This window comes from Rhea americana, unplaced genomic scaffold (genome assembly GCF_003343005.1).
Source record: "Rhea americana isolate MKP2758 unplaced genomic scaffold, rheAme1 scaffold_151, whole genome shotgun sequence".
NCBI lineage: Eukaryota > Metazoa > Chordata > Aves > Rheiformes > Rheidae > Rhea > Rhea americana.
In genome coordinates, this window is record NW_028185606.1 from 2,232,299 (window position 1) to 2,258,414 (window position 26,116).

Below are 26,116 nucleotides of genomic sequence, written 5' to 3' on the forward strand. Positions count from 1 at the left end.
CGAGTGCGACGTGGACAAAAGGAGGGGCGCCCCCCCCACACCCATACACACCCACCCTCGGCGGTGCGGGAGCGCTAGGCGCATGCGCGGCAGCGCCCGGACTACACCTCCCAGCATGCCCCGYGCGGGGCGGGGCGGTGCCCGCTGGGGGCTGTAGTTCCTGCCCGCTGGGGGGGGGGAGGAACCCCCCCCCATCCTGTTACTGAGAATGAAATAATAAATAAAACCCTCCGGACTGCAGTAGTGGGAAGGAAGAGCTTATTTTATTGTCGTTATAAGCGGTTATTACAAAGTTGTACRCGAGATACGCCGCCTTTCCGGTCGGGCAACCGCAGGGCCTGCGASGGCAAGGCCGCGGGGCGCCGTGCGGAAACGCCGCTTTCCTCCTCAAAACGCGGCGCCAGCCCCCTCGGGCCGGAAAAGATCCTTTATTATTGCTGTGCCTAGTTTACAAAACCGGTGCGTTCGTTGCCGATAATTTGTAGGAAACCTCGAGCAAGCTACAAAAATCCCTGCCCCGCGGGCGGCCTTGTTTCTCAGCGCCGTGGCCCGCCGGCACCCGAGCGGCGGCGGCGGCCTCGGTAGCGCCCGCGGTCCGTGTCCCCTCCTCGCTAAGGAAAAGCGAGTGCCMCTGAACCGAGGGGAAACCAAAGACGCGGGCACAAAGGCAAAAAAAAATCCACCGCCTGGCAGCGATCAACTTAAATTTGCAGAAGGCGAGGGTGGGGGCACAGCTCTTCAGCGTTTTCCTGTCCAACGGCTCAGTTATTAAGTATGCAGAGAAAAACACTTCCCCAGGTCTAAGTCTGCCACAGGAATAACTCGGAAAATGACTCCGATGAGAATGGTTATGCTAAGTCCTTTTTGCACTGCATGTGTGCAAGATACAGCTAATTCATGTAGTTAGTGCTAAATAGCTTTAGCGGAACAACGCTTTTTTTTTTTTTGCGGAGAATAACGGTTGCTGTCCTACTGTTCCCCTCTCGTACATAACTCCACATTCAAAATATTCATGTCCCATCATCCACGACGTGGCTAAAATGCTGCTGCTGATTAGCTATAAGGCACATATGCTAAATTTGAAGTCACTTGTGTTCAGTACCAATTAGAAATAAAAGCAACGATTTGTAGCAAGAAATTAGCTGACAGCRGTTGTGTGTTTGCAGATGAGTGTTTTCATGTTAAATACAAGGAGGGTGCTATTCAAAACTACTTTTGCAAGGAAAATGGATATGACGTCAAAGTTTGTGTACCACAGGAGGGTTTTAGGAATAAATAGCAGTTGCATTTATTTTACAATAGTGACGTTCCAGTTGGTCGAGTTACTCGACAGCTTTCCACCCTYACGCAGTAATATTTGCCTGTTCCTCTAGTGTCACTGCTCAGTTAGTATTACATTATATTTGATGGCATTAAATAATACACTTTACAAAGTTAGTTAAAGTTAAATGCCAACAAATATCAGGACTCTGTTATTTTGCAGGACTCTTGGGATCTCACTATTTCTTCCCATCTCTTTATGGGTGCAATTCTGCAGTCCTTACTTACTGTATTTATAATTAATCTTAGATGTCTTGGACTGTATTTCATTTATTCAAAATAGTCTGAAACTCTAGGCCAGATTTTGAAGGTGCCTTAAACCGACCTCTAAAGTGCATGGCTAGTTTGTATGCCCAGTTTAGTAAAATACTATTTTTCACTTCCAAGCTTGCCTGTGCACAAAGTCTTTCTGTGGCGTGTGCAGATAATGCATATATGCAACTTTGTGCATAGATCACAATTTGCTCTTGTCGATGATAATATACTGCAAATGAGAACAGTACATCTCATTTTAGTAACTGCTTCTGAAATGTGATTCTGCCCTCCAAAATCTAAGTGAATAAGCCTTATGCTTTGTGCTTCAATGAATATCTGTTTTAGCGATTTTATACTATGAGTACAGTATTTCATAATTATTGCAATTTATAGTGTAGCTTATGCACCTAAAAGCCATCACCAGGGCCTATGAAACTGGGGTGATGTAACCAAAGTCAGTAAGAATGCACATGRCAGGACTCTTAATATTATGTATTAGATAGCAGTAAGTGATTATATTTTATGGTGGGAAGTACGACAGAAAGATGCTACCTAATGATTAGGATTATCGTAAACATTCTCATCTTTCCCTCCAATAAAGTAAATAAAACAAAACAGCTGTAAAGTGCTCTGGAAGGCTAAATAACCCAGAAGTGCAGAGTGGGACTGAGAAACCTGCTCCCATGTTTTTCCCATTTTAAATACCGCAATAAGAAAAAAAAAATCAGAACACTTCCTTGTCTTTCATATCTGTCAATACTTTAAAATCATTAAGCAGTTTCCAGAGTTTGTATACAATGTGGCTTWTGAGCATTCTACCAAATTAACTATTCGGTTCCTGTCTAACTACTAAAAATGTTATTTGTTTCYTGTATACTGCATGCAAATACTAAAAGCATCCTTGAATAACAACTTATGTATCAACCACCCAAGAATCATAATGCTGCTGTCAAATCCATGCATTTAAAAATCATGAGCTAGTCCCTCCTAAAGAAACTAAAAACAGTGAAGTTGTTATAAAAAAAGAAAAAAGTTTATAGCTAGGGGGCAAGTTGCTTTTGAAGCATTCAGTGGTCACACTTTCAAACTTTTYTCTATAACCATAAAAGGCAGCAAATTTTAAGTGACAGATGAGGTTCCCAAATAGTAAACTGATTTTAAAGAGCAAGGGCTTTAAGTGAAAGGAAACYAATCATCTGTCACTTAGGAACGGATTTATCACAAACTGCAAGAGTTGGAAACACCACATTAGAGTCTATCATCTCCTCCAGCCCTGACTTAAACTAGTATTCATGATTAATGAAGTGCTACTGAAGTGGATAAATCCTAGAGGGATGGACTAAAAAATGCTTGTTATTCTTCAGAATTTTGCTGTACAGAATTATCATCTTCCCTGTTTTTTTCTGTGAAAATCTCTTCTGCGCTTTTAATTTCAGCATGTGAAGATGATTCATCTGTTGGCTTCCCTTCACCCTCACCAGACTCAGCATCTCCTGTGACCTGGATGGCGCTAACTTTGCCCTGCTCCAGCACGGAAGCAACTGGCACATCTGTCGGTTCTGTTCTTGGGTCTTGTGTTTTCAAAATGGGCACTTGTGTTATGTCTGGATTTGCAGCAGTATTAGAAAAAAAGCTCTCAGTCCCTTCTTCCACTGGGGCACTGTGACTATTCCCTGCTCCCCTTTCCTCCACAACTAATCTTTTGTCTTCAGAYGTGTTCTCAGTGTGTTCCTCTGGTTGCAGTCTGCCGCTCTCACAGCTTCCCACGCCTGTGTACCAAACGCTTTGGTTGATCTCCATTTCTTTCTTTACCTCTTGAGGCGTATCAGAGATTTCCACCAACCATTCTGCTTGTGCCACATTGCAGGCCCTCTCCAGCACTTTCGCTAAATTCGTACCGTCTGCCCCTGAACTGGATGGAGATAACTGGTCCCCCTTGAGCTCTGTGCACTCTACATCTCTATTCATCATCTGGTTTACTTSACTTTCTGCTGTAATAATTTTTCTCATCTCGTTATTCCCATTATCATGCTCCTGCAAGTTTAAAGTCTCACACTCACAAATCTCTTCTGTGTCATCACTTGGAGTACCTGTTGGTAATTCAACTGTTGCCATCAGCAAACTCCTTATCTCATTCACATCATCAGGAGGTTTATCACTCTTTTCTTCTGATTTGCTTTCTTTTTCAACATTATCTCCAAATCCTCCTTTCACTGTGTTTTCATTCTGTGAAGTAACCCTTTCCTCAGCGCTCTCTCCTTGGGCCTTGCTTTCTTTTTTGCTATCCTCTCCAAACCCTACTGCATTTTCACTCTGAGGCAACTCTTCCATAATCCCTTCTTCTACCTGGGTTTCCTTTTCAGTAGTCCCTAAAATTTCTGCTTCTACTACATTATCATGTGGGGAAGTTAACTTTACCTCCGCAACTTTTTCCAGAACTTGGCTTTCTTTTTCTGTGTCGGCTACAAGCTCGGCTTCTGTTGCCTTTTTACTCCCAGAAGTTACCGTTTTGTCCATTACTCCTTCATGTACCTTATATTCTGTTTCAGTGCTCRCTCCAAAATCTGTTTTCACCATAGTTTCAGTCTCAGAAGTTGCTTTTTCCTCGATGGGTCCTTGTTGCATTTTAAGTTCTTTCTCAGGGGGCTCCAAAAACTCAGTTTTCTCTGTATCTTCATTCTGGGAAGTTAATTTTTCCTCTGCAGCTTCTTGTTTCGTAGGAGTATGTGGAGGAGAATCCTGTTTTTCACTGATGTCTGCGATGATCACTTTTTCACTTGTGCTTGCCTGATTATCAGCCACATTGACAGGAACTACTGCCTCTTTCTCTAACGACTTTCCATCACCACTATCCTTCTCGCAAGAAATTTTTTCAGTCACAATGAGTGTTTCCTCACTTTGAGTTTCCRTATCTGATATTTCTGCTCCGGTGCTGGAAGGCTTCTTAGCAGGAGTGGTTTGAGCTGATCCTGAAGGAGTCTTCAAGTCAGTTAAACTGGACACGCTTTCGCAAGGCAAATTCAAGTTATCTTCAAAGAGGTTGTGTTTCTTCAGAGCGGCAGCTTCTTTTATTACTACGTAAAACGGAAAAAACAAACTGTTTTGAAAAAACTGACAGAGGTACATTGGAAGAAGGTACATTATTTTCCTGAGTTTCTAATGTCATGCATTCTAATGTTACAGATAATTATAATATTAATTTACCACTTGTTTTTGGTTTATATTCTATTTGTTTTGAATAATGGAACTTCCATCCATAGCGTAGTGGTTATCACATCTGCTTTACATGCTGAAGGTCCTCGGTTCAAGCCCCAGTGCAACCAGCACCAGGAAATCTTTGGGAGGTTGGACGAGATGATCTCCAGAGATCCCTTCCAACCTTACTGATACTGTGATTCTGTAATACTGACCTAAGCCTGCCATTGCTGTAACAGAAAATTAGCAGAGGGTCCACAATGCATAAAGGTACTGCTTAAATGCAAAACTATTTACACTGAATGTATCAATAAAAGTGTGTTTATTATATTAATTATTATACTGAGATTTTGGAAGAGYAGTGCCACAAAGGGGCTATTAAAACTTCTTGTGGAATACAGAGGCTTGTCTTTTATCTTACGTATTTACAGACAGACAGAAATGGGAGATACAAGTATTTTATTGCTATATACTACCAAGAATGGTTTTATTTTCTGACATAAAAACAGAGAGATCTGCAAAGCGTACTGCACTGGCATCAGTGATTTCCTGGAAAGTGCATCCAGCAGYACATTTTATTTGGGAAAATTCATTTTTACTGCCATTAGATGTCACCAGGCAAATACCTAATTCTGAGCATAACTTCACTCCTTGGCCCATGGAGTCAAGAAGAAATAAAGGTGGCATAATTATTCTGTTAGAAATCACTTTGAGTCACCAAGCTTAGTAAAGTTTCTGTACGGATTAAGATTTCTGGGCTTGCCACGCTTCTTTAATGAGCTGAACCAAAACAGGGAAGCATCTTAACTGTGAATCTTTGGGAAAGCCGGGATCTGCATCTGAAGTAGCCAGGTTAGGGCTCTCGAAAGCCCTGAAGTAAAAGCTCACAGGCCGCCCATCTGAACGTTGTCGCTGTCACCTCAGAAGTACTCTTACCTTTCAGGGTTTCTTCGAGCAGTATCTGATACAAAATCTCTTCATAGACATTCTCTACTTGAATCACACTAGTGTAATCGGCAAAAATGAACTGTTCGTATTTCTGCAGCTCCTGTGCGGGCACACAAGAAAGGAACAGAAATTTAAAAAGTCACTACTGAGTGTCTTACTTCAACAGGGAACCTTGGAAATGCCATCTCCAAGTCTTGTAATGCTCCTTGCCATCTCTTGAGGTGAACTGTTTGACCTACGACTAAATGAACTATATATGTTCACAATTTATTATGCACTTATCAACAGTATTTCTGCACTACAGTTACATTTATAAGCACTACAGATATTGCCATTTGCACTGTAATAAATAATTCTGGTATAAATAGCTGGTGAGGAAGCACTTCAGTCATTGTTTGTCCTGGGAGGCAAATTCATGGTGAGCATGGGAGATAACCGGGGTTTTGTTGTTTTAATAGACACGTAACATTTTTAGCTTACTGATTTATATGTAATAGTCTATGTCTAGACAATAATTGMGTCATTATCGCTAGCAAACTGCTTGGTGGTCTATAAAAAGTAAGTAAGTGAAGTGACCTCTGCGCACTTCYAAAAGAGGAGCCCTCACGCAAACACCTTCGTTGTTTTTCTCCTAGGAGATCAAGGCTTGAAGGGGCAGGTAAACTATGCTACATGGTTGCTTCCAGAGCTGGCTGCTAATCTACACAGAGGCACAAATGCAAAAGGCTTCTGGGAAGCTTGCCCCATGTCTGCTTTCTCCATCCCTACCTAACAAGAGACAACATACGGGACTCCACTCTCCTGTATATTCAAGGTGGTGAAATGCTTTTGTCCCCTTTCTGGCTCCTRTGCCTAGACACCATGTCTTGAAGGTACTGCTGACACTCTGCACACAGTAAAGACTATTATTTCACAGATACAAAGGAAGGCAGAATAACATGCAGAAGAGTGCAATTTTGAATATATTTTTTCAAATCATAAATTTTAATGATCCATCCTCAAAGACTCACAGGTGTAACTTGACAAAACATTTGTTTTTTCAATTGCTTTTAAAACCTGAAAAAAGCGAGAGAGGATCAGCACGAGCTCAGGAGCAGAGCGGACTAGGTGATAGCTTATAGCTGGGGGAACTGCTGAACATCAGCGAAACAAAAGGGCAGAGAGGCCAGGACAGTTTAGGGCACTAACAGGTACAGTGAAACTGCAAGCGGTTATGCACGCATGGCCTGCAAGAAGGCATGCAAGACGGGCTCCATGTGAAGCCCATGGCAAATCCGAGTGAAAAACTATTTATTTTGAGCCAACTCTTTTGTTTTGAGGCAACGTGAACACAAGAACTGGCCCTTGATGTGGCAACACTGATTACATCTCCATGAAGATGAGACAGTTGGTGGCTGTTGCCCAAGCTGGCCCTCGGCATCGAAGGGAGACGTCAGGGGAGCTGCGTATGCTCACAGCGGATCAGCTGGGCTCCACGCAAGAGGAAAGCTCCCTCCTTGAGCGACCAAATTGCAGCGTGCTACGACAGCCAGCCACAAGGACAGGCTCATAACCTAGAGTCATGACTGTCGGATGGAGAAGAGTCCAGTTTGAGGGGACTYCAGATCTCCGAGGAAGAAATAAAACCAGGAAGGGGCGCAGGTCCGCAACAATCGCTGAGAAATAAGGTTGTATATACAATTTCCCTGCTTCCTGAAATCTGCACTGGACTCCACATCTCCCATCCTGCCACATCAATGCACAAACTGGCAAATCTAAGTGTCATTTGGCCAAGCAGGCAGCCCATCTATGTRACTCCCTGAGGGAAAATAGCTTTAGATACTTCAGGATTTACTGCCAAGGTGTTAATCCCTCCCTGCCTTTTATCATTCTCTGTTTAAYCCCAGAGCCGTAGTGTAACCTACTGGTTTGCATGTCGAAGCCAGTGTCTTCTGCATGGTAGGCAAAGTAATCTGTATCAGAGCTTCTTGAAATATCTTCTTCCGGACAGTGCTGCTGTCATAGTCATATTGCTGTCAAAAAGAGACAAAAAGAGAAACAAACCCATTTGCGTCTGGCGCTATTAATCATTAACAGGTTCTTGTTGACCTRTATCTGGTGACAGGCAAATCCCAAAGTACAGCACATTGCAGGAGCACTCAGGGTTTGAATTCTCATGCAGATTATTTCAGCTTTTGTAAAAATCCTGAGAGATCAGGTTTGGGGTGATTTTTTCCCTGTTTTTTTCTGCCTAGGCTAGAAACAGCACCGTGATTGCTCTGGCAGGGATTAAAGCAGTGCCTCTTCTGAGGCTAACTGAACTACTAGGGGCAGGCTAATTATGAAACTAATATAAAATGACTTGCCTACATCATCTCCATCTGATTTAATTGCAGTTAATTGCACATGTATACACTTTTACAGCTGTYTGCCCAGAACTAGGTTTTACCCTCCCAATTATGAAGATAGTATCTCCAAAGTCGCTCTTACTGCTACTTCAAGTCATTTCCTTTAAATAAAAGATCCTATTTTCCCACTGATTTTTCACTTCACATGGTCATCTATGCATCTGCTAAGTGCCACCAAATTGATACTTTCCACTCAATAGTAAGACATTTCTTCTTTCAAATACTGAACTAAATTCACGTAAAAGATATTCTCAGTTTCCTAAAAGGCAGGTTTTCCTGACCAAATGCTGCAATAATATTTACCTTCAACACTCTCAGCTTGACTTTTTCAATGGTGGTTGCAACTTTCGCTGGGTCGGCTTGGCGACTTGGAGAGAACAACTGCTCAAAAGTATAAACTGCATTTTCCATCAGCTAAGAATAACAATAAACAGTTGTTAAAGATCRAGGCTTATGAAACATAGTTTTCCAGTAACAGAAAATTCCTACATACATAAAGAAATATGATAAATGCAACTGTTAATTTAAATTGAATTTTTGAGAAGGTGAAATGGAGAAAGAATAATCTGCCTRAAATCAATAAATGTTTTCAAGTACTTAAAATGACTGTGGAAGGGGAAGAAAAGTCTTGTTTATTTTAGATKTCAACACTCTATTTTAGAATTGGAAAACAAAAAGAAGAGTATCTAACACTCATGGAAGAAAAGAAGTAAATGAAACAACCTCAATTTCTATCTTAAGTTTAGAGTCAGGTCAATACCGGAAAGTGCTGCTGCTATAACTAAACAAATAGTAGTGTCACCAAATTTATTCCTTGGTTAGAGCATGGTGCTGCTAATGCCAAGGTTGYGGGTTCAATCCCCGTACGGGCTACGCTGAGRGTTGGACTAGATGATCTCCAGAGGTCCCTTCCAACCTTRCCATTCTGTGATTCTATGATTCAATGTAGATTCAACTTATTTGAATTAATCAAAAATTGTGGGTTTTGCTGGTGCAATTCAGCACCAGCAATTCAGCCTAGCTTTCTGAATGAAATACTCAGAGACCTTTTTATGGTTTGTAAATGAGTAGATACGTGCTAATGGATAAGACACACTTTTATTTCTTTCTTGGATAGTAGTCTTTTTATGAATAAATATAAGCCAYGACAAATTTTGCCAACAGCAATTTTTACAACTAACTTTGCAGCTAACATGGGATASATTATACAAACTGTATTTGTACATGGAAATGGAGAAGAGGGACATTCACTCAATTTGTGCCTGCATCAGAGGGCCAGCCAGTAGAGGCTCATGCACTGCAAGACCTTGGTCACAGAGGAAAAAAAAAGACTGGAACAATTTTAGCATTACATTTGAGACTAATTTAAGATTAAGTACTCACTTTTTATCTGATTTTTTATTTGGACCAAATGAGAAATTGGCATAGGTCTAGTGAAGTCATTGGAGCTGTCTTATTTATGTCAGCTGGGCATTTAGCTCCCCAGTTCCAGAAAATGAGCTGCTAGGGGATGCCAACATTTCAAACCCTTAACTATACGCTCAGAGAAGGAAGCCTGTTCCGACCACCYGGTTCGTACCAAGTGAGCTAGGATAAAGCCAAGGGCTTCGTTTAAATTAAGACATGACCTTAGAGACTCCTGACCCTACTTGTTAACAGAACAGATATCACATGTCCACAGACACAAAGTGAAAATATTTTACCTGTATTTAAGCTATTTACTATAAACTTTAACTCACGTTCCCTTCAGAAAAATCTTGGCTTGTAGGGGRTGTATTTTCTGCATGCTACTTTGTTTGATTTATTGTCTTCACTTAAAGACATTTTATTTGAGCACTATTTTGGAATGGTCTCCTGAAAGACCGGTCATGAAAACAGAATTTTACTTCTGAATAATTCTGTCGCTGATGATCATTCTTGTTCTTAGAAGAGTTGCTTTTAGGAAAGCCTTCTCAGCACTGCGCTAGAGTCTTGATTTCCACAGTCATGATTTCCACTGCACAGAACTGGGCCAGTCCCATTTCTTGAGACTACATGATGAACTGAGGAGCATCTCAACTACTGATCAGAATGACAGAATTCAGCATAGAGCTACAAGGTCTCATCTGCCCTGCACTCTGGCAATTGAAAGAAGCTGACTGGCCAGCTCCTAATAGATTTCTGGCCAGGCATCCAAAAGAAGTAAAAGCAAATCAAAATTAAAGCCTATACAAATACACACTGGAGGGGAAAAAGAGGTGAGATGATCCCTACATCATCCCAATGATGTAGTCACTTCAACCATTCAGATGAAAACTAAACTTGGTAAAGCATTTTAATTAGGTATATCCTGAGACGTCATCTGYGTTCAAGCAGTTACCTATTTCTACTAACACTAACTGCCTTTATATTACTGAGACCAAACTAACAAAGGAGGAGACATTACATTTTTGTAAAGATAAATTTAAGATTTTTCCTGAAAAATCAACTCTTGAGGATGCAGTCAGGGAGATTTTTAGCCACTCTGTTGGTATAAGCACACCTTCCCTGAGTGCTGAAACACTATGAGTTCACAACTTCAAGGTTCAGATGAAGAGATGATTTACTGAAAACTATGCTGCCATACTGAAGGACTCTCACATAACCTAACCTGTTCCAAGTAGGACTTTTCCAAGAAGGAAAAACTGGATCTTACAGTACCTCTTGCATGAAGTTCTGCGTCCTCTGAACCACAAAATCGATGTGATAGACCTTGAAGCGACTCTTGAGGTCCTGAAGCAGTTCCTGGAGGAGGTTCACTTTCAGATAGCAAGGCTCCATTTTCACAGAGTTGAATGGTAGGTTCATAAGCTGGTCTACATTCTGCATTTCAGCGGGRGAAGAACAMGTTTAGAGAGTGAGCAACCAGGGTTGAATTTTTAATATAGAGGGTAACAGYGGACCTAAACAAATTCTGATAGCTACACTCCATACACTATATCCTGCTGTTCTAGCTAGAAAGTCCCCATGCCAATGTAAAAGAATCCAGAATCATGTCTTACCTCCTTTAGCTTTGCAGTATCATTTGTCTTTTGGAAGTTCTGGATGATTTCATTAACTTCTTTATCAAAGAGCGAACGGACTTCGCTGAATCCAGAACTCACTGGGCCCATGAGCTCCTCCAATATGGAAGCGAGAAACGGCTGGATACTTTCTGTGCAGCACTTCTGGGCAGGTTCAGACACAGTGGCTGCAGTGTCAGACAACACAATGGATACATCTTAGGCCACTGATAGACATAGTGAAAAATGTCATCTGAACCGATCCACTGTAGAATGGAGTAAGGGACTCGGTGTTTTTCAYTATAGTCATCCCTCCTCAAAGACGAAGGGCCAGTTTATGGTTTTAAGAGTGACAGTGAAACACCTTCTCCCATACCCAACCTAACCGAACTCTAGCAGGTTGGCTGCACCATAAGCGAAGAAGAAAGAGCAGCTGTAAATATTGAYAAATACTGGGAGGTTTGTATAGAGCATGGACACTGCAGCTTTTAATAACACTGTACAAGCAGTTASCTCAACTTGGTACCTTCCAGTTTAGTGAAAGCATCCTACTCTGTTACATGGGAGTATCAATGCAATGTCCTGAGATTTAGCAAAATAACTCCTGAATTCTCAGTTGTTTTTTGCCAGCCCTTGTTTGCTAGCTTAAGCAGCATCAACTAATGTTTTGTCTACTTTCTGCACTCATATTTTTAGCAAGATTAAAATTTTTCATTCCATGTTACTTTTAAACCATCTAAGAAGTCCTTTGGTTTAAATATTCTTTAGAAGCCTAAGAACTCATCTCTTAATCATAACCTGTTTTTGTGGATTATTATTAGACATCAGACCAAAGCCACTACGCTTCTGATTTTGCTCATGTAACCTGTATCTTCATTATAAAGGTCTGTCCAAGTGAAAATAAAACCAAAATTAGCAACTCTAAATAGAAACACTCAACACCTGCCAGCTTTAGCTCCAACTTAAGACGACTTTGCATTTCTGCAGATAGAGCTGCCACAGGTATCAATACCCACCAAAGGCAGCAGAAGCTCRAGGCCTTCATGTTTTCTGAAAATCAGTACCTCTGTTTGGATTTTCAATACAATGACATCTCGTATTTTGAGCAGCACAACAGGAAATGTTAAAGAATTGCTCCAAAACAGATGCTCCTTGACTAACCTTTGATTTTTCCAGCCAAGAAGTTCTTTGAGCTCAGAATCTGATCCATATCTGAGCGAATGGTTCCTTCAAGAGTTTTTGCAAAATCTCTGCATTCTTCCTTCAAGGTACTTAATCCTTCTGAAACTTGCTGCTGGACTAAGCTGTATGTTTCTTCCACAATCTAAAACCAAATTAAATTAATAAGCACAGATCARGAGCAGGACGCACAGACAACTGCTATGAGAAACAGCTACTCTGCAAATATCCGTACTTACACCAAACCAGGCCCGCTTCCTATCATTCCTCTTCCCTTTCATTTTAGGCAGGATCATCGTCTGAAGGTTAGGTAGGAGTTCCTCCATCACAAGGTTGCTTAAGATCTACAYGATCAAAAGATTGAAACAACACATTCACTCACTGTCCTTCATCTGAAAACTGTGCCTGCACTACAGAACGATGTGTAAACTCAGCCAATCCCAAATATACAACTATGTAGCTWTCCCAGGCTGCCAGGAGGACTGTATTTAAAATGTTAGGTATATCTGAGGGAAGCTCCATGCATTTCATCTGAAGCATTTTTCACTAAAAGGCTTTCAGAGACCAGGCACTAATTGACAACAGATGAACTTAAGATGCTCCTATTCATATGTAACTTCAAAATTTACTAAGTGCTATTATGTAATTGGCATGTAAAAATCAATGGACTTGAAATTATTTTTATCAGCTGAGCAACTGGATCAAAAATATTTGAAGTTAGTTTACTGACTGCTGCTTCCCCAAACTGACCTTGTTCTGGGGCATTCAYGGCATCCCAGAACAGTCATCACTGAGGAGAAACTGCTCTAAAGAGGTGTCAGACAAAGGATGCTTCTGATGGGAAGATACTGGGCCCAAAAGAAAGAGATRTGAATGTACCAGTGTGGATCTCTATGACTGTTTCTGATGAGCACTGACCTCACAAGTCAAACAGGAATAGGAGGAGATCCCAGTAAAACTAGGAGATGGGCCAGAAATACAATCCATAAGCTTGGCCAATCTAACAATCAAACAATTCTATCCTTTTTTTTTTTTTAATGTATAGCACACACTAAAAGATTCATTAGCTCCAGTCTAATCCTGAGGCAAAAGGGGTCAAATGAACAGCTGCTGGAGTTTGTGAAAACTTTTCAAAGCAATTAGTTTTGCCAATAAGAGACACCTAAAAACAGTAAAATGTTCACATTTTAGAACATACAAACATTAAAGTCTTCCTCCAGCACCTCCAGATTCTTGAACAAAACTGTATGAAATGTATAACATAAGAAGATATTCCACAAAATTACTTGTGAAGCAGCTTTCAAGCTCAACAAAATTGATACTGGTGCTGGACATGAACTCATTACTTGGATGAACCTTAATCCTCGGTCTCCCCCAGCCCTGGAAAGCAAGCGTTGCAAGAAGACCCAGGCAGCTTCGCAGCATCTCCATCAGCGCTAGCATCCCACAACTGCTACAGCWGGCACGGGTTGTGGTGCCTAAGGTTACAGGATGAGTAAAATCTCATTCAGGCATCAGCATCAGATGAAAGTCTGGCATGCAAGAATACAGCTGGGAGGCAGCAGCATGGAAGAGGCCAGTGACATGCAGGCAACGCTGTTTACTCTCAAAAGAGATTTGTCTCTATACATTCCTCCATTAATCACAAGAAATAAATACACCATCCCTATGTGCGTAGAGCATTAATACCATCTAYGTTCAGTAAATAATGAGTACAATGATTTGTCCCCCTTGGAGATATCTTCTTCTCTCCATGCAATACCKTGGGCATGTAGTATTTCCTAATAATGCTTTAAATCATGCCTGAGTTGGGGACCTACTGACTTTAGTCAATACAGTGACTGCCCTCTGTGACGAAGGTGCACCACAGCAGAAAGCAGAGGGACCCAAAGTGCTGAAGAGACTCTTACCTGTCAATGTTCATGCTGACAGGTAAAAAAAACTAGAAAAAGTTATCACAGTCCCATTTCTTGAATGGGAATGCAGATGATACCAATCTGAGGACTGGGCAATAGACTGGAGGGCAGGGCTGCTATTCAGAGGGACCTAGACATGCTGAAGAAATGRGTAGATAAAAACATCATTAAGCTCAGCAAAGGCAAAGGCATAGCCCAGCACCTGGGATGGAATAGCCCAATGCACCAGCGTAGGTTGGGGACAACTGGCTGGAAAGCCACTTTGCAGAAAAGGACGTGGAGGTCCTGGCGGACAAGAAGTTCAACGTGAATCGGCAAGGTGACCCCGCAGCAGAGGCCGACAGCAGAAAGAGCTGTGTTAGCAGGGATGTAAGCGGCGGCTTGAAGGAAGGGAACGTTTTCCTCTATTCAACACTTCTCAGGTGGCATCTGAGAACCGTGTCTGGTACAAGAAACACACTGACAGACTGGAGCGAGTCCAGCAGAGGCCACCAGGATGGCCAGGGCTGGAGCACATGACGTATGAGGAGAAGGTGAGGGAACTGCGTTCGTTCGGCCTTTAGAAGAACTGCTGGCCCAGCAGTTACAGACGCAGAGCTACTGCGTTATGAGACACGGGCAAGACAACTGTGCACGTGCTGTACCGAACTGCAGATAACCCACAAAATACATCTTGAGGTTCTGCATGTCTCTCATTTAATCCGGAGGAAGGATAAGTAGTTTACTCAACGGTTCCATAGAGCAGAGAAAGTATGTAGCCCACCTCCCCCTTTACTGGGGCCTTGAACAAGGTTTTTCTAAGCGAATGGTGACTCGCTCAATACCAAAATACAAAAACCAATGGCCTACCACAGTTCCTAAACTGCTGAGTCACTTAAAAAACCCTCACGATTTACCCAAAACTGGGGTGCTGCAAACCATGTAATAAACGTGACAGCTACTCAAGCATACATTGAGGACACTGAGCTGTCTAGCAACATTTGTAGGAAGCACTCACCTACAGACAGAAATACCACCTACCACTCCATTTTTATTTTATTAGTAACAAAATACAAAAAATGGAAAAAGAACAAAAAAATAAAAAAAACAGGCAAAGGAACTTCTATGAAACAAGACTTTTCAGTAGGTCTTCAGCCAAGTTACTGAGTATTTGCTTTACTATATATCTGTGTTGTACAGCATGAGCTAGCAACTACTCCAGCAAACCCTGGTGAGACTCTGTGCCATCGTAAAAAAATGGCAATGACTCTACTTATTGGCATTGCGCAGAATTTTTGCAGCAACAAACTTTTACATTGGTCATTCCAAACCATTCCCTTAGCTTGGATATTTGCCTAAAACAATTATTATGCTTAGTCTGAGCACGCATGAGAACACACTATACTTACGGAATGAATTATTACTTAGAAGATAATAGCATTAACTAGTCTGGATGTCTTCTGATTATAGCTCTCTTGAGATGTTTGCGTTATGAGTAAGCAGTTGGCAAGCAATAGGAAAAATAAAATGCAAGTGAAACTAGCAGTATAACTATATATAGAGTATGTATAATAATAATATAGTATCATAACTTGAGGGAGGAGGGAGGAAGAAAAAACCCTTGAAGAGATGTCGAGGAGTTATGTCCTAGTTAGTCCCTTCAATGTACTGATGGAACTCCTTCTATTAATATACCTTATTATATTAAGGTATTAATTATCAGACGTTGACAGGAAACCTCAATCTCTGACCTGAAGACGCAGGGGAAAATAATGTTTATAGATTCTCCTCCAGTTTCCACATTTTTTCAGGCTTTTCAAGGTAGACTTTTCCTAGGAGAATAATCTGGTTTGTTAAAACAAAACCCTGAATCATGAACTCCCCATCAGGCTTTTTCCAGTTTCCCAAAGGGAAGCTAGATTTCATCAAGGAAAACACCCAGCAGCTGGTACTGAAGTAAATATTTGCTGCTGAGTGCTCTGTGCTTTGGAAAAAAATGTATAAATCAGGGCCTAAGTAATATCTCAGTTGCACTGCAATGCAGCTGGAGTAATGCCATAGAGGTCAACGGAGTTACTGACATCCGTGCTCCAAGCCTATTCRTTCAGGTGGCCAAATACGGACCCAGACCGTAAGTTTAGTGTCCCATTTCTTAAAAGAGCAAAGTACACAAACTCGTGGTGCCCACGCGCGCACAGCTGTTACTATGCAACGCTTTGTTTCAGAAGCCTGGCACGAGAACAAGAGCAATGTGCTACGCGCTCAGGACCAAAAGCTTCATTCGCAAAGAAAGGGAAAAAGCAAAATAAAGAGATTCTTCAGAATTTACATTCAGCTGCTACTCTGGTCTTCATAGACTTCATCTGCTACAATGGCATCTGCAGGCATCAGACCAAAAGTAAGTGCAAACTGTTGTATTTAGTGACAAAGATAGTAGCAACAGGGGGAAAGAAATAGCTCTTACCTGCAGAAAAGCGATTGTAGAAAGGTAGAAAAGCAGAGTACAGCCCAGCCCAGCAAACAGTGTGCATTTGTTGCATGCAGACATTGTGTGTTACGAGTATGATGTTCATTACTTCTGGTTTCACTGATTTAGCGAAACCATAAACAGCAGCAAATGTGACAGCAAGTCTTTAGCTTTAGGCTCAGCATTTATTCACCAGTGGATTCTGTGGCAACTAAGACAACTAAGATAGACGTGGGAATCTCCTGTAGAAATGCTGCCAACCCTACAACCCAGCACGAGCAGCCCAACACCTTTGCTTTGCAGCACACTTTCTTTCACTTTGTAGTAAAAATTCACAGCATAGTTAATTAAAAAAATGCTGTTCACATCCTCAAAGTTTATTGGAAGGAAGTATCTTGGATATTTGTACATATTGCATTTTCTTTAAAAAAAAATTTCATTCTCCAAGAGCCCTTTCTACCTTCACTGTCCTCACAGGCTCCATAGCCAAAGCCAAAAAAATAAGTTTTTCTTTTACCTGTTTTTCATTGCCAGTTATCATTTCCCATGTCCCATAGTGGCCCTTCTCTTGACGGAAGAACTGAATGGCTTCTAAAAATGCCTCTACTTCATATGTGGTCTGCTTGAGAAAATCTAAAGAAAACAAAACAGAATGCAAGATGACATCGCGACATGTCGTACACCCCTGGGAAACTGCCAGACCCTGAGTTAACACCTCCCCTCCCCAAAAATCTTTTATTTCATTTGTTTTATTATGGAAAATTCCTGGCAGGATTTTTCACGATGCACAGTAACGGAGCCCGAGATGAAGAAAGCACCTTGCTCATGCCTCAGTTAAGCACAACAGTTTTGGATAAAACTCCATTATTTTAAGAGTGTTTAAGCACCAGTCTGGGGTAGCTGGTTATTGCTGCAGCTGCTAGATGGTAGCTCTTCCCCTTGGCAGCATGGTAGCTGGGGAGACTTTGCAGTACAAACGAGACCAAAGGATGCTAAAAACKGGGAACTAGGGGCCGGGCTAGTTTTGCTCTTGTAAACTATGGATATCTGGTCATGCATTAGAAATTACATCTCACGCAACTTGTCCTTTCCAAACTGCAAAAGGCTTTTGAGATAGCTGCAGTCAACAATCCCCTTTGCRTGACGGCACCCAAAAAGTCAGCTATTTAAGCCTGGAAGAACAGTCGCATAGTTGAACGACTTTGTCTTGATAYTAGGACTCTTTCTCTAGTATCCACATTTTTCCTTCCCTAAAACGTGGAAAAGCTTCATCATACAAACATGACAAATGTGAATGAGAATTGCAGGGGGGGAAAGAAACCCCAGCGCTGATGCTCCTCAGGAGATCTCCTCAGGTCGATGCTGCGCTCTTTGCTATGAATCAGAGCTTCTGCAGCGAGGATTACCCTCAGAAGGGGGGAAAAAAAGCCACAATATTTTAATGRCCCCTCTTTAAGCGCAGCCCGGTCAGCTGAAATCCTATGGTGCTACATGGTAGGAGGGAGGGAGGGGAGAAGCAGCAGAATGCTAATTCCACCAGAAATAAGTATACTGCTTTTAGAGATGTCGGTACGCACAGACAATCACCGTGTGCAGAGCTGGAGAGTCAAGTCTTGCCTACAAAGCGCGAGACTGCTTTTGATGATGCAGCTTCTAACGAGATGAGCTTTCCAGGCTTGCATAACAATTATCTGCCAAGAATAATTTCTTTGTGGATGCATATTATGCACACCTTGGCCCAGCGGACTGAATCTCATGGTGCAGCTTATAGATACTACCCTTGTTTTGCAGATAGTTGGAGGCCCGGGGACATCAAGGAGCTTCTTCAAGGCCACATGCTGAGTCCRGCTCAAAAAGGAGGAAAGCAGCCAGCTAGGATTCCTTCATTGCTACAGCCACGACGTGCAATATTTTTAATAGCGACTCACAAACCAGGCCAATAAAATATCAGTAACACAGCTGCAAAGTAAGGCTGTTGAGAAGAACGGTGTCTGACGCCGACTTCAATGCGAAGATGGAGTACTCTACCTGGGAAACGGCTGCAGCCTTATGTCGAAAAGCTTTTGCACACAGAAAACACAAGAATTAGCATTATTTTCACCACGAGAGGGCCAGACGGTGGAGCTGCCCTCACTGGGGCTGGGCTTGGCTGGCAGAGGGGGAATTGCAGCTYCGGCAGCACTCCAAGGTGACTCACATGTTTTCCTTGCTAACAGCTGGGCTCCCTCCTAACCCAAAGGGACGAAGCAGGGCCRGTTCTTGGACGACGTAGCTCCAGAGAGCTAGGGACACCTGCCTTCAGTAAATCGGGCAGACCAGCGGATGGACACACACGCGCCAGCTAGCACAGGGCAGACGGCTTGGCAGCCAGGAAAGAAGTAAACAACAAAATTTGGGGACCRTCTCAAGGAGAAACCTTGTCTCTAGGAGTCAGGGTGGAAAGATGGGCTTCTCCGGAGGGAGTGCAGTGCACATGAGGTCGGCTTCATCAGCAGGTCCTCCAGAGCAGGAACCCTGTCTCTCTGCAATATGCACAGTATCTCCAACYGCCACGCTTTCTTTTCTATTTGTACCAATATCTGTAAAGGGTCTAGCTTCTTCTGATGCTACAAACAGAATAGTAGGATGTGAGTAAAACTGAAGAATATTTGAGATTTTCAGTGCTTTGTCTTTGGTTTCAATGGTCTCAAAAAGATGGTGTTTCCACCAGTTATTATTTCCACTGGACACCACCTTCAACTGAATAGTTTTCATGCTGGGAAATGCAAATTCATTTTTTCCCAGGTGTCTTCCTCTTCCAAGTCATTCCCCTCTCTCCTCGGCATCTGTGTCCTTCAAACATATTTGTATTGTTGCGTTCCCTCTGGTTTCCATTAAACAGGCAATATCTTGCTCTTTTAAAAACGAGCTGGTTCATAAAAAAATCACACACGCACATAAAACAGAGGGAGGCAGTGGAAAGAAAAGGTTATTACTTTTTTTTAAATGTGGTATCCTAACCACCTGATGCTGCCTTATACAGGACATTTCCATCTCTCATACCAGTATTTCTAAGCAAGCACACTGCTAACTGCCAAATATAATATAAAATAAATTATACTGAATAAATGAGCATCACGAAGAATGAAATTTCCCTGTCTCAGAGTGATCTTTTTAGCACAGGTTTCCTAGAATGGCATTTTCCCTAGTATTTCTGCTAATACCCACCTAGGATTGATTCACTGTGGGCAGGGCCTGCAAAAAGGGCCCCAAATTGTCTTTTCTTCCTCCTAGTGTTTCTGAGTAAGGATGAGCAACTTTCTCCCGGGAAGTGCATGAGTAACGTCACCACGTGGAGGGTGACGGATAGGACGCGGGGATGGTAGAGCCTGGCTAGCAGGGAGCCCACCGCAGCCAGCTCCCGCGGGCTCAACGCGTGGGCAAGACCAGCCAGGCATCCCGTTATCACACGGCAGAAAGCTGCCACCCAAGCTCTCAGCACACTTCAGGAGCATCGTACAGCCAGCCAGTAGGAAAGGGAACGGTCCTCAGCTCCCCAAAGTCACCTGCTTGGTAACTGCCATCTCCAAAAAGTAAGCAAAAGCTCCCAGACCAATGGGAAGAGGAGTCAAGAAAATCAAAGCAGATCAATCCGTTTGCAACCTGGGGAGATGAGAACAGCTTGGGAACTRGACCCCAGGCAAAGGCCGTTTGCAAAGGGCTTGTAACACAGCTGCAGCACCTCTAGAAATTATTCTCTTAACAAAAGGACACACGGTTTAGTTTTACAAAGCGGAGCCCTGTCGTATTATTGCCCCATATCCAGAATGAAGCAAAGCAAAATGTTTTGCGTCCACGAAGCATCAATATCACAGCCCTGATGTTTTGCTAAGAACGCTGTACTATCATATTATTCATACATCATGTGGTATAAAGCTGCTAACCACTAACAGAAACTAGATGAGGTCACTTCCAAACAGGATACAGCCCTGCAGTAATACACTGTATTTATAGCAAATAAAGTTTTGCAGTGCAAGTTCCTTCAGAGAACATCAAACCAACATTCACTCGATTTAACTACGTGCTCTGCAGTATTTAATGGCTGTATTAAAACCGTCTATGGCAATAAGAGACAGATTACATTCCCTCGGCTGGAAACAGTAGCATCATGTTTCGGAGTCTAAACTGCAAGCGCACTATATACATGTACAAAAGGAATCACCGCATCTCTTGTCTTCAAGGCCCTCAACGTGCCTTACGAACCACCTACCATACTCCAGTTACCAATGAGATTTTTTCTGCCCTGATTTTTGAAGCTGTAGCCTGAAAGCAGCCTTACACACGTACAAAGGAGGATCTTCGCAGCTACTAAAATAGAGTCAGGTGGTGGGGAGCACTCAGTAGTTCTCCGGTATCATACCACGCTTCGTAATACGCTGACGAGAAAATGAAGGTCAGGCCAGGATGCGGAGGTGACAAGAGGTAGGAAGAATATAATCACAATCAGGATTAATCATCTTGACATTTCACAATGAATACACCTCCTACAGACTGAAAATCCAGCGTAATAACCAAGAGAGACTTACTGGAAAAGCAAAAGCTAAGTTGAATGAATGAACTGATGCTGCATAGCAAAAACATGCCAGCAAAAGGAAAAAAAAAGTCTTATTTCAAGCTTTCATTCATACAAAGATATTAAATTGGGTCCTAAAACATTTCATAGATTTTGTAGCACCCTATAAGCCTGGTGAAAGATATTTATAGCAAAATGGTACTGATTATTATCAAAACATTCATACTTCCACAAAAGTTAACASAACAGGTTTGAAAACTCCCTCTGGAGCTCAGACATCCTCCCGGTGCAAATGAGAGCGGTGGCAGCCACCCATGAGGAGTACGGGAGAGCCGATSTCATTGATCATTTAAACCAAGTGCAACAGCTACGACGGCAAAAGTCAAGATTCAAGCGCCAAGTCCGCGTCGGGCAGACAGCGGGCTTCACCCACCCCCTAACCATCACGTCAACCTTCTGCAAGGCCTGACTCTCACCCCGCTACAGGGGGCATTTCTCCTTAACGTCAAAAAACGGCGTAGGGCACAGAAGTCATTTCCCACGGAGTTCTTCTTTAACTGTTCTTTCTGCCCATTTTGCTGAAGCAGGCAACAAGAAGATCTTTTCCCCAGCCGCCCTCTCCGGGGAAGAAAACCACTCTGCTTACAACAAGAAGGCTCAAAAGCYTTTCCAGTGTCCACCTGGACTCTTGTAGAGCTGCTCTGCTCTACATACAGATAAGGACATACAGGACAAAATCAGGTCCTGAGACGGCCAGCTATATGGTATCTCGAGGCAGTAGGTAGGAAGGAGGATCCTATCTGCAGGAAATGTCTAAGGAAGCCGAAAGAAAAAGAAAATGTCTAAGGAATTCAGTATTTCTCCTGGCACAGGTAACTTTTCCCTCAGCTGAAGTATTTAACGTCATCTTCCCAACCTTTATCAACTTGAATAATTGTTGTGAATTCTACCCCAAGAGTTGTTAAGCTTTACATATATTAGGCATATGTAACTTAGGAAGGCTAGAAATAATTATGAGAAAAACACCTGGCTGTTAAGTTTACAGTCACGAAAAGGAAATGTGGACACAGGTAGCGGCAACTATAAAAGGTAGAGAAAAAGAAATCTGAAGGCATCTTAGTTCTCCTATCATAGCCAAGATTTGTCAGAATTCCCTATATAAGGCACATACATAAGGTACATATATGCATACGTACATATGGAACATTTTGTGTTTCTCTCTTGCCTACTCCATTTCTTYTTCTCTCTTTTATGGTGAAATTTGAGATGGTAGCACATGGTTTTGAAAGTCACTTAGCTTCCTGTATCATGAAGGTTATTATTAAGATAAGGTTGTGAAATTAAACCAAATGAGAGAATGTAAAATCGGGAAGTGAAACTGTGAATCTCCCAGAATTAGCTAGTAGTATTTTCCTTCTTATCACAGAGACTTCTCTATATGCCAGCACCAAAAGGAACAGTAACTTCTTCATTTTTAATAGCGAAATACCAAGGGAAACACAGTAGCTGGTAACTTCATATAGGAAATGAGAAGACCTAGTAAAATGACAATAAAATAAAATAATGTTCAGAAGAAATTTCAGACTGTGTCATAGGGCATACACATATAAAAGATTTTTTAAAATGAGAATGCTAAACACTTCAGCACTGATGATACTKCAGGCATTTCCTTCACTATTACCATCCTGTATTGGGTCACACTCCACCAAACACAGCGAGTGGTTTAACTGGTAATTTTAGCAAAAATTTCTCCCCAGATTTGAGACGTGAAATTCTTGTCGTTTCACTACTTTTCCCCAAGACAACAGAGATGGAGAGGGAACAAGACTAWGTCTAATCTATGGCTAAAAGTGGAGGGATAATGGAGATAAAAGCAAAGAAATGAATTGTGTGCTGCAACCAACATCTGGACTGGGAATAAAGGGTGAAGAAAAGGGAGGACAGAAATGCAATATCCAAACTCCTGTGAGAGCTGCTGACTGGCTCCTCTGGGTCCTCYGCACTGCTTTAAATCTTCAGGTTCCCTTTCCAAAAAGAGCTTTTTTTTTTATAGAGACAGTTGCACACTGAAGCAAATAAAAGAGAATCAGAATAAAATTTTCCAAATTTGAGTCTAATTTCAAATCTATTTACCTGATTTGTATTATTTAAATGTCATTCATATGGATGGTTGTAATGGCACTGAACACCTGCAGCACCCATGGGGGACATGGAGTCTCAATGCAGCAGAAGCCTCCCTATTTGGGTGTCTAAATTTAGGTGACTACGTCTGAAAAGTTACTCCAAGAAAGAATTACACAGAGTAGACATATGCACACCATCTATAGTATTGCACTTTTTATCATTATCCCCATTTCTTGTGTTCTGCGGTACTTAGGTCCACCCAGAACCACAGGTAAGTTGGGAAGGGATGCTTCCCGCTTAAGGGGGCAAGTCAGAGAGACCGTACTCACCTTGAGAACAACATGGGGGAAAGACTCAGCTCTGAGTCAGGGAGAGTTTGAGCCCTTGAGYGAGTCTCTCACCACTCTCAAGCTAGCTTATGGGCATTACAAGGTTTTCTTTCCCTAAAAAGACCAACGTGGATGCGATGAATCCTCAACAGGTAGGTCATCAGGTCACCAAAGCAACACTAAGCCAGCGTCCCATGACACAGATACTCGAAACTCTTCTCATGACCTAGCGCTCTTCTATATGCACGTGGATCTGGAAATCCATGCTAACCTCGCTGATTAAATCTCCCTAAAGGAGATTTCCTCCAAAAAAAGCTCCTTGTGGCAGAACATGGCACAGAAGGTATAGCAATGGGGCCATRGAGGGGGAAGAAAGTCCAGAGATTCACAAAATCTATCAACAATTYGCATTTAGGTCTCTGAAAATTTCTAGGGTAGGATAATTACAGTTTCAGTCACCTTGTAAGCCCAGTGCACAGTGCTAAAAAGACAAGTAAGACAGGATCCTGGCCCAAGAAGTTTCCRAAGCTCTCAAAATGCCAAGTTTGTCCTCCATATGAAAAATGTCCAATGTGTTCCCAACAAAAAGCCAACAGTGTGACAGCCCCAGAACTGCCGTGCTATGAATATGTTTTGCAGCATGTCATTTGTAGGACACTTCCCAGTGTTTTTTCCTTTTCATTGGGATGAGTCAAGTGAAACTGTGACTAAACTAATCTCTTAGAGCTGATGTGGGGAGAGCAGTTCCCAGAAATTTCTCAGAGTYTGTCTGCATTCACATAGCCCCTCTTTATACTCAGAATAGTTAGAGAGATAYTAAGACGGAGAAGGATATTTTCTCAAATGCAGCATGAAGATGACGGAGCACAGAAGATAACCTCCTTGCTGCCCCAGCCAATGAACGCCTTGGAGAAACCTCAAGTGACAAGAAAGGCTGATATCTGACATAGTCTAAATATTACAAAAGTCATTAAGACAGCGAAATGGAACCTTATTTTCAATTTTGAGATCCTTAGCTTTTCTAGAGGGAAAAAAAAACAGTTATATATTGTTCTCATGTTAAGCTTTAAAGTAAGCTCAAGTGACATTGAAAAATCGAGCCTCCTCCTCCTTCTCCGTTGGTATAATTAAACATGTAAATAAAGTGCTATGAACAAATCAGCCCTTCGGGCCGCTTTGCCCTGCAATAAAATGGGAATTTTAGGAGTTGAAGGATTTCCAATCACGCAGCAAACACTGTATTGGGAGCTAGGACCATCATTCAACATGGTAAGGCAAAGCCATATCCACTGGTTGTCATTAACCAAAGGGCAAGCTGGATCATCCATGTCTTTTAGAAGCTGACATCGTGACGATGACAGCGACGGTCGTGGTAAGAAAAAACATGGTGAAGGTGGCTTCAGCTGAGCTTCACGTGTTCATTTTCCCTCCATTTTCATTCTTTTATGAGACTCACCACCACCACCACCATCATTTGTCCTTAGTTTAAACTAAAATAGTGCTAATAACATACATTGATGCCATTACTRCTCAGGTGTATACAGATTTACCTACTACCAAAATAATCCAGTATCACACCAACTGAGAATGCTGGTTTTTTTAATACGAACACAAGTTAAAGCAGGAAATTCTCTTCTCTTAAAGAAAGAGTAGCCTTGCAAAACCAAGAGATTATTTAACAGAGCCACACTGAAAATAATCCAGTAAATGACATGTTTTTAAATACTTTTAATATTAATATTAAATTGTTAATATTAAAAATAAACATACTTTTAAATATGTTTAGTTTAATAGGTTCTGCTACTTCAGCTAAAAATAACTGAGCCACTTCCTTCCACATTGCCCTACAACTCATTGACAGCTTCTTCGAAAAAAAAAAATGTTTTTGAAACTGCAAGTATTACAAAAAATCACACACACATGAAGACCAGTTTTTTGGAAGCAACAGTGAATGTTTAGCAGATCTTCCCTATGAACCTAGGAAGAATTCATTCAAGGCAAAACAGGGAGGGGAACATTAGAAAAAACATAGGAAGAAATTTCTCCTTCCTACTGCCTGTTCTATCGGGAAGTTTATAAGAAAAGGGTAGTAGGATACAGATTTGTTCTCCTATGCTGCTATTCTCTTGAATTAATTACAAATCCTCACTATCAGAACAAATACAGCAGTATGTTTTATATAGCGATACACTATCTTCAGATAAAAAAGCTCTAATGCAGTCAGTCATGCTAATTATTGCATGGTATTTACTATTTACTACATACTTACTACTAAGTATCGTATTTACTAATACCATAAAACCCAATTGCTGTCAATACTTCCCACTGAAAATCAGATCAGAAAGCAAGAGCTCTACAGTWATGCTTCCACTTGCCTCATTGTATGGCAGCTATCTTTTGTTTTGACACGTTTGATAGTTTAAATATTTATTTTTGAATTTTTCT

The 26,116-nt window shown here is 41.8% G+C and overlaps 1 protein-coding gene across 1 annotated transcript in view; it reads right to left on the reverse strand.

Annotated features, from left to right (window-relative positions):
• Positions 1-2,312: 2,312 nt before the first annotated feature.
• Positions 2,313-26,116, reverse strand: part of NIBAN1 (niban apoptosis regulator 1) — a 39,573-nt gene continuing 15,769 nt past the window's right edge. Inside the window, exons 6-14 of the mRNA XM_085299696.1 lie at positions 17,184-17,299; positions 12,544-12,648; positions 12,287-12,449; positions 11,126-11,313; positions 10,785-10,946; positions 8,409-8,519; positions 7,623-7,730; positions 5,707-5,818; positions 2,313-4,649 (exon numbers count right to left, since the gene is read on the reverse strand). Coding sequence (XP_085155822.1) covers positions 2,929-4,649; positions 5,707-5,818; positions 7,623-7,730; positions 8,409-8,519; positions 10,785-10,946; positions 11,126-11,313; positions 12,287-12,449; positions 12,544-12,648; positions 17,184-17,299 — 2,786 coding nt within the window. The 3' untranslated portion in view covers positions 2,313-2,928. The remainder of the gene's footprint in view (positions 4,650-5,706; positions 5,819-7,622; positions 7,731-8,408; positions 8,520-10,784; positions 10,947-11,125; positions 11,314-12,286; positions 12,450-12,543; positions 12,649-17,183; positions 17,300-26,116) is intronic.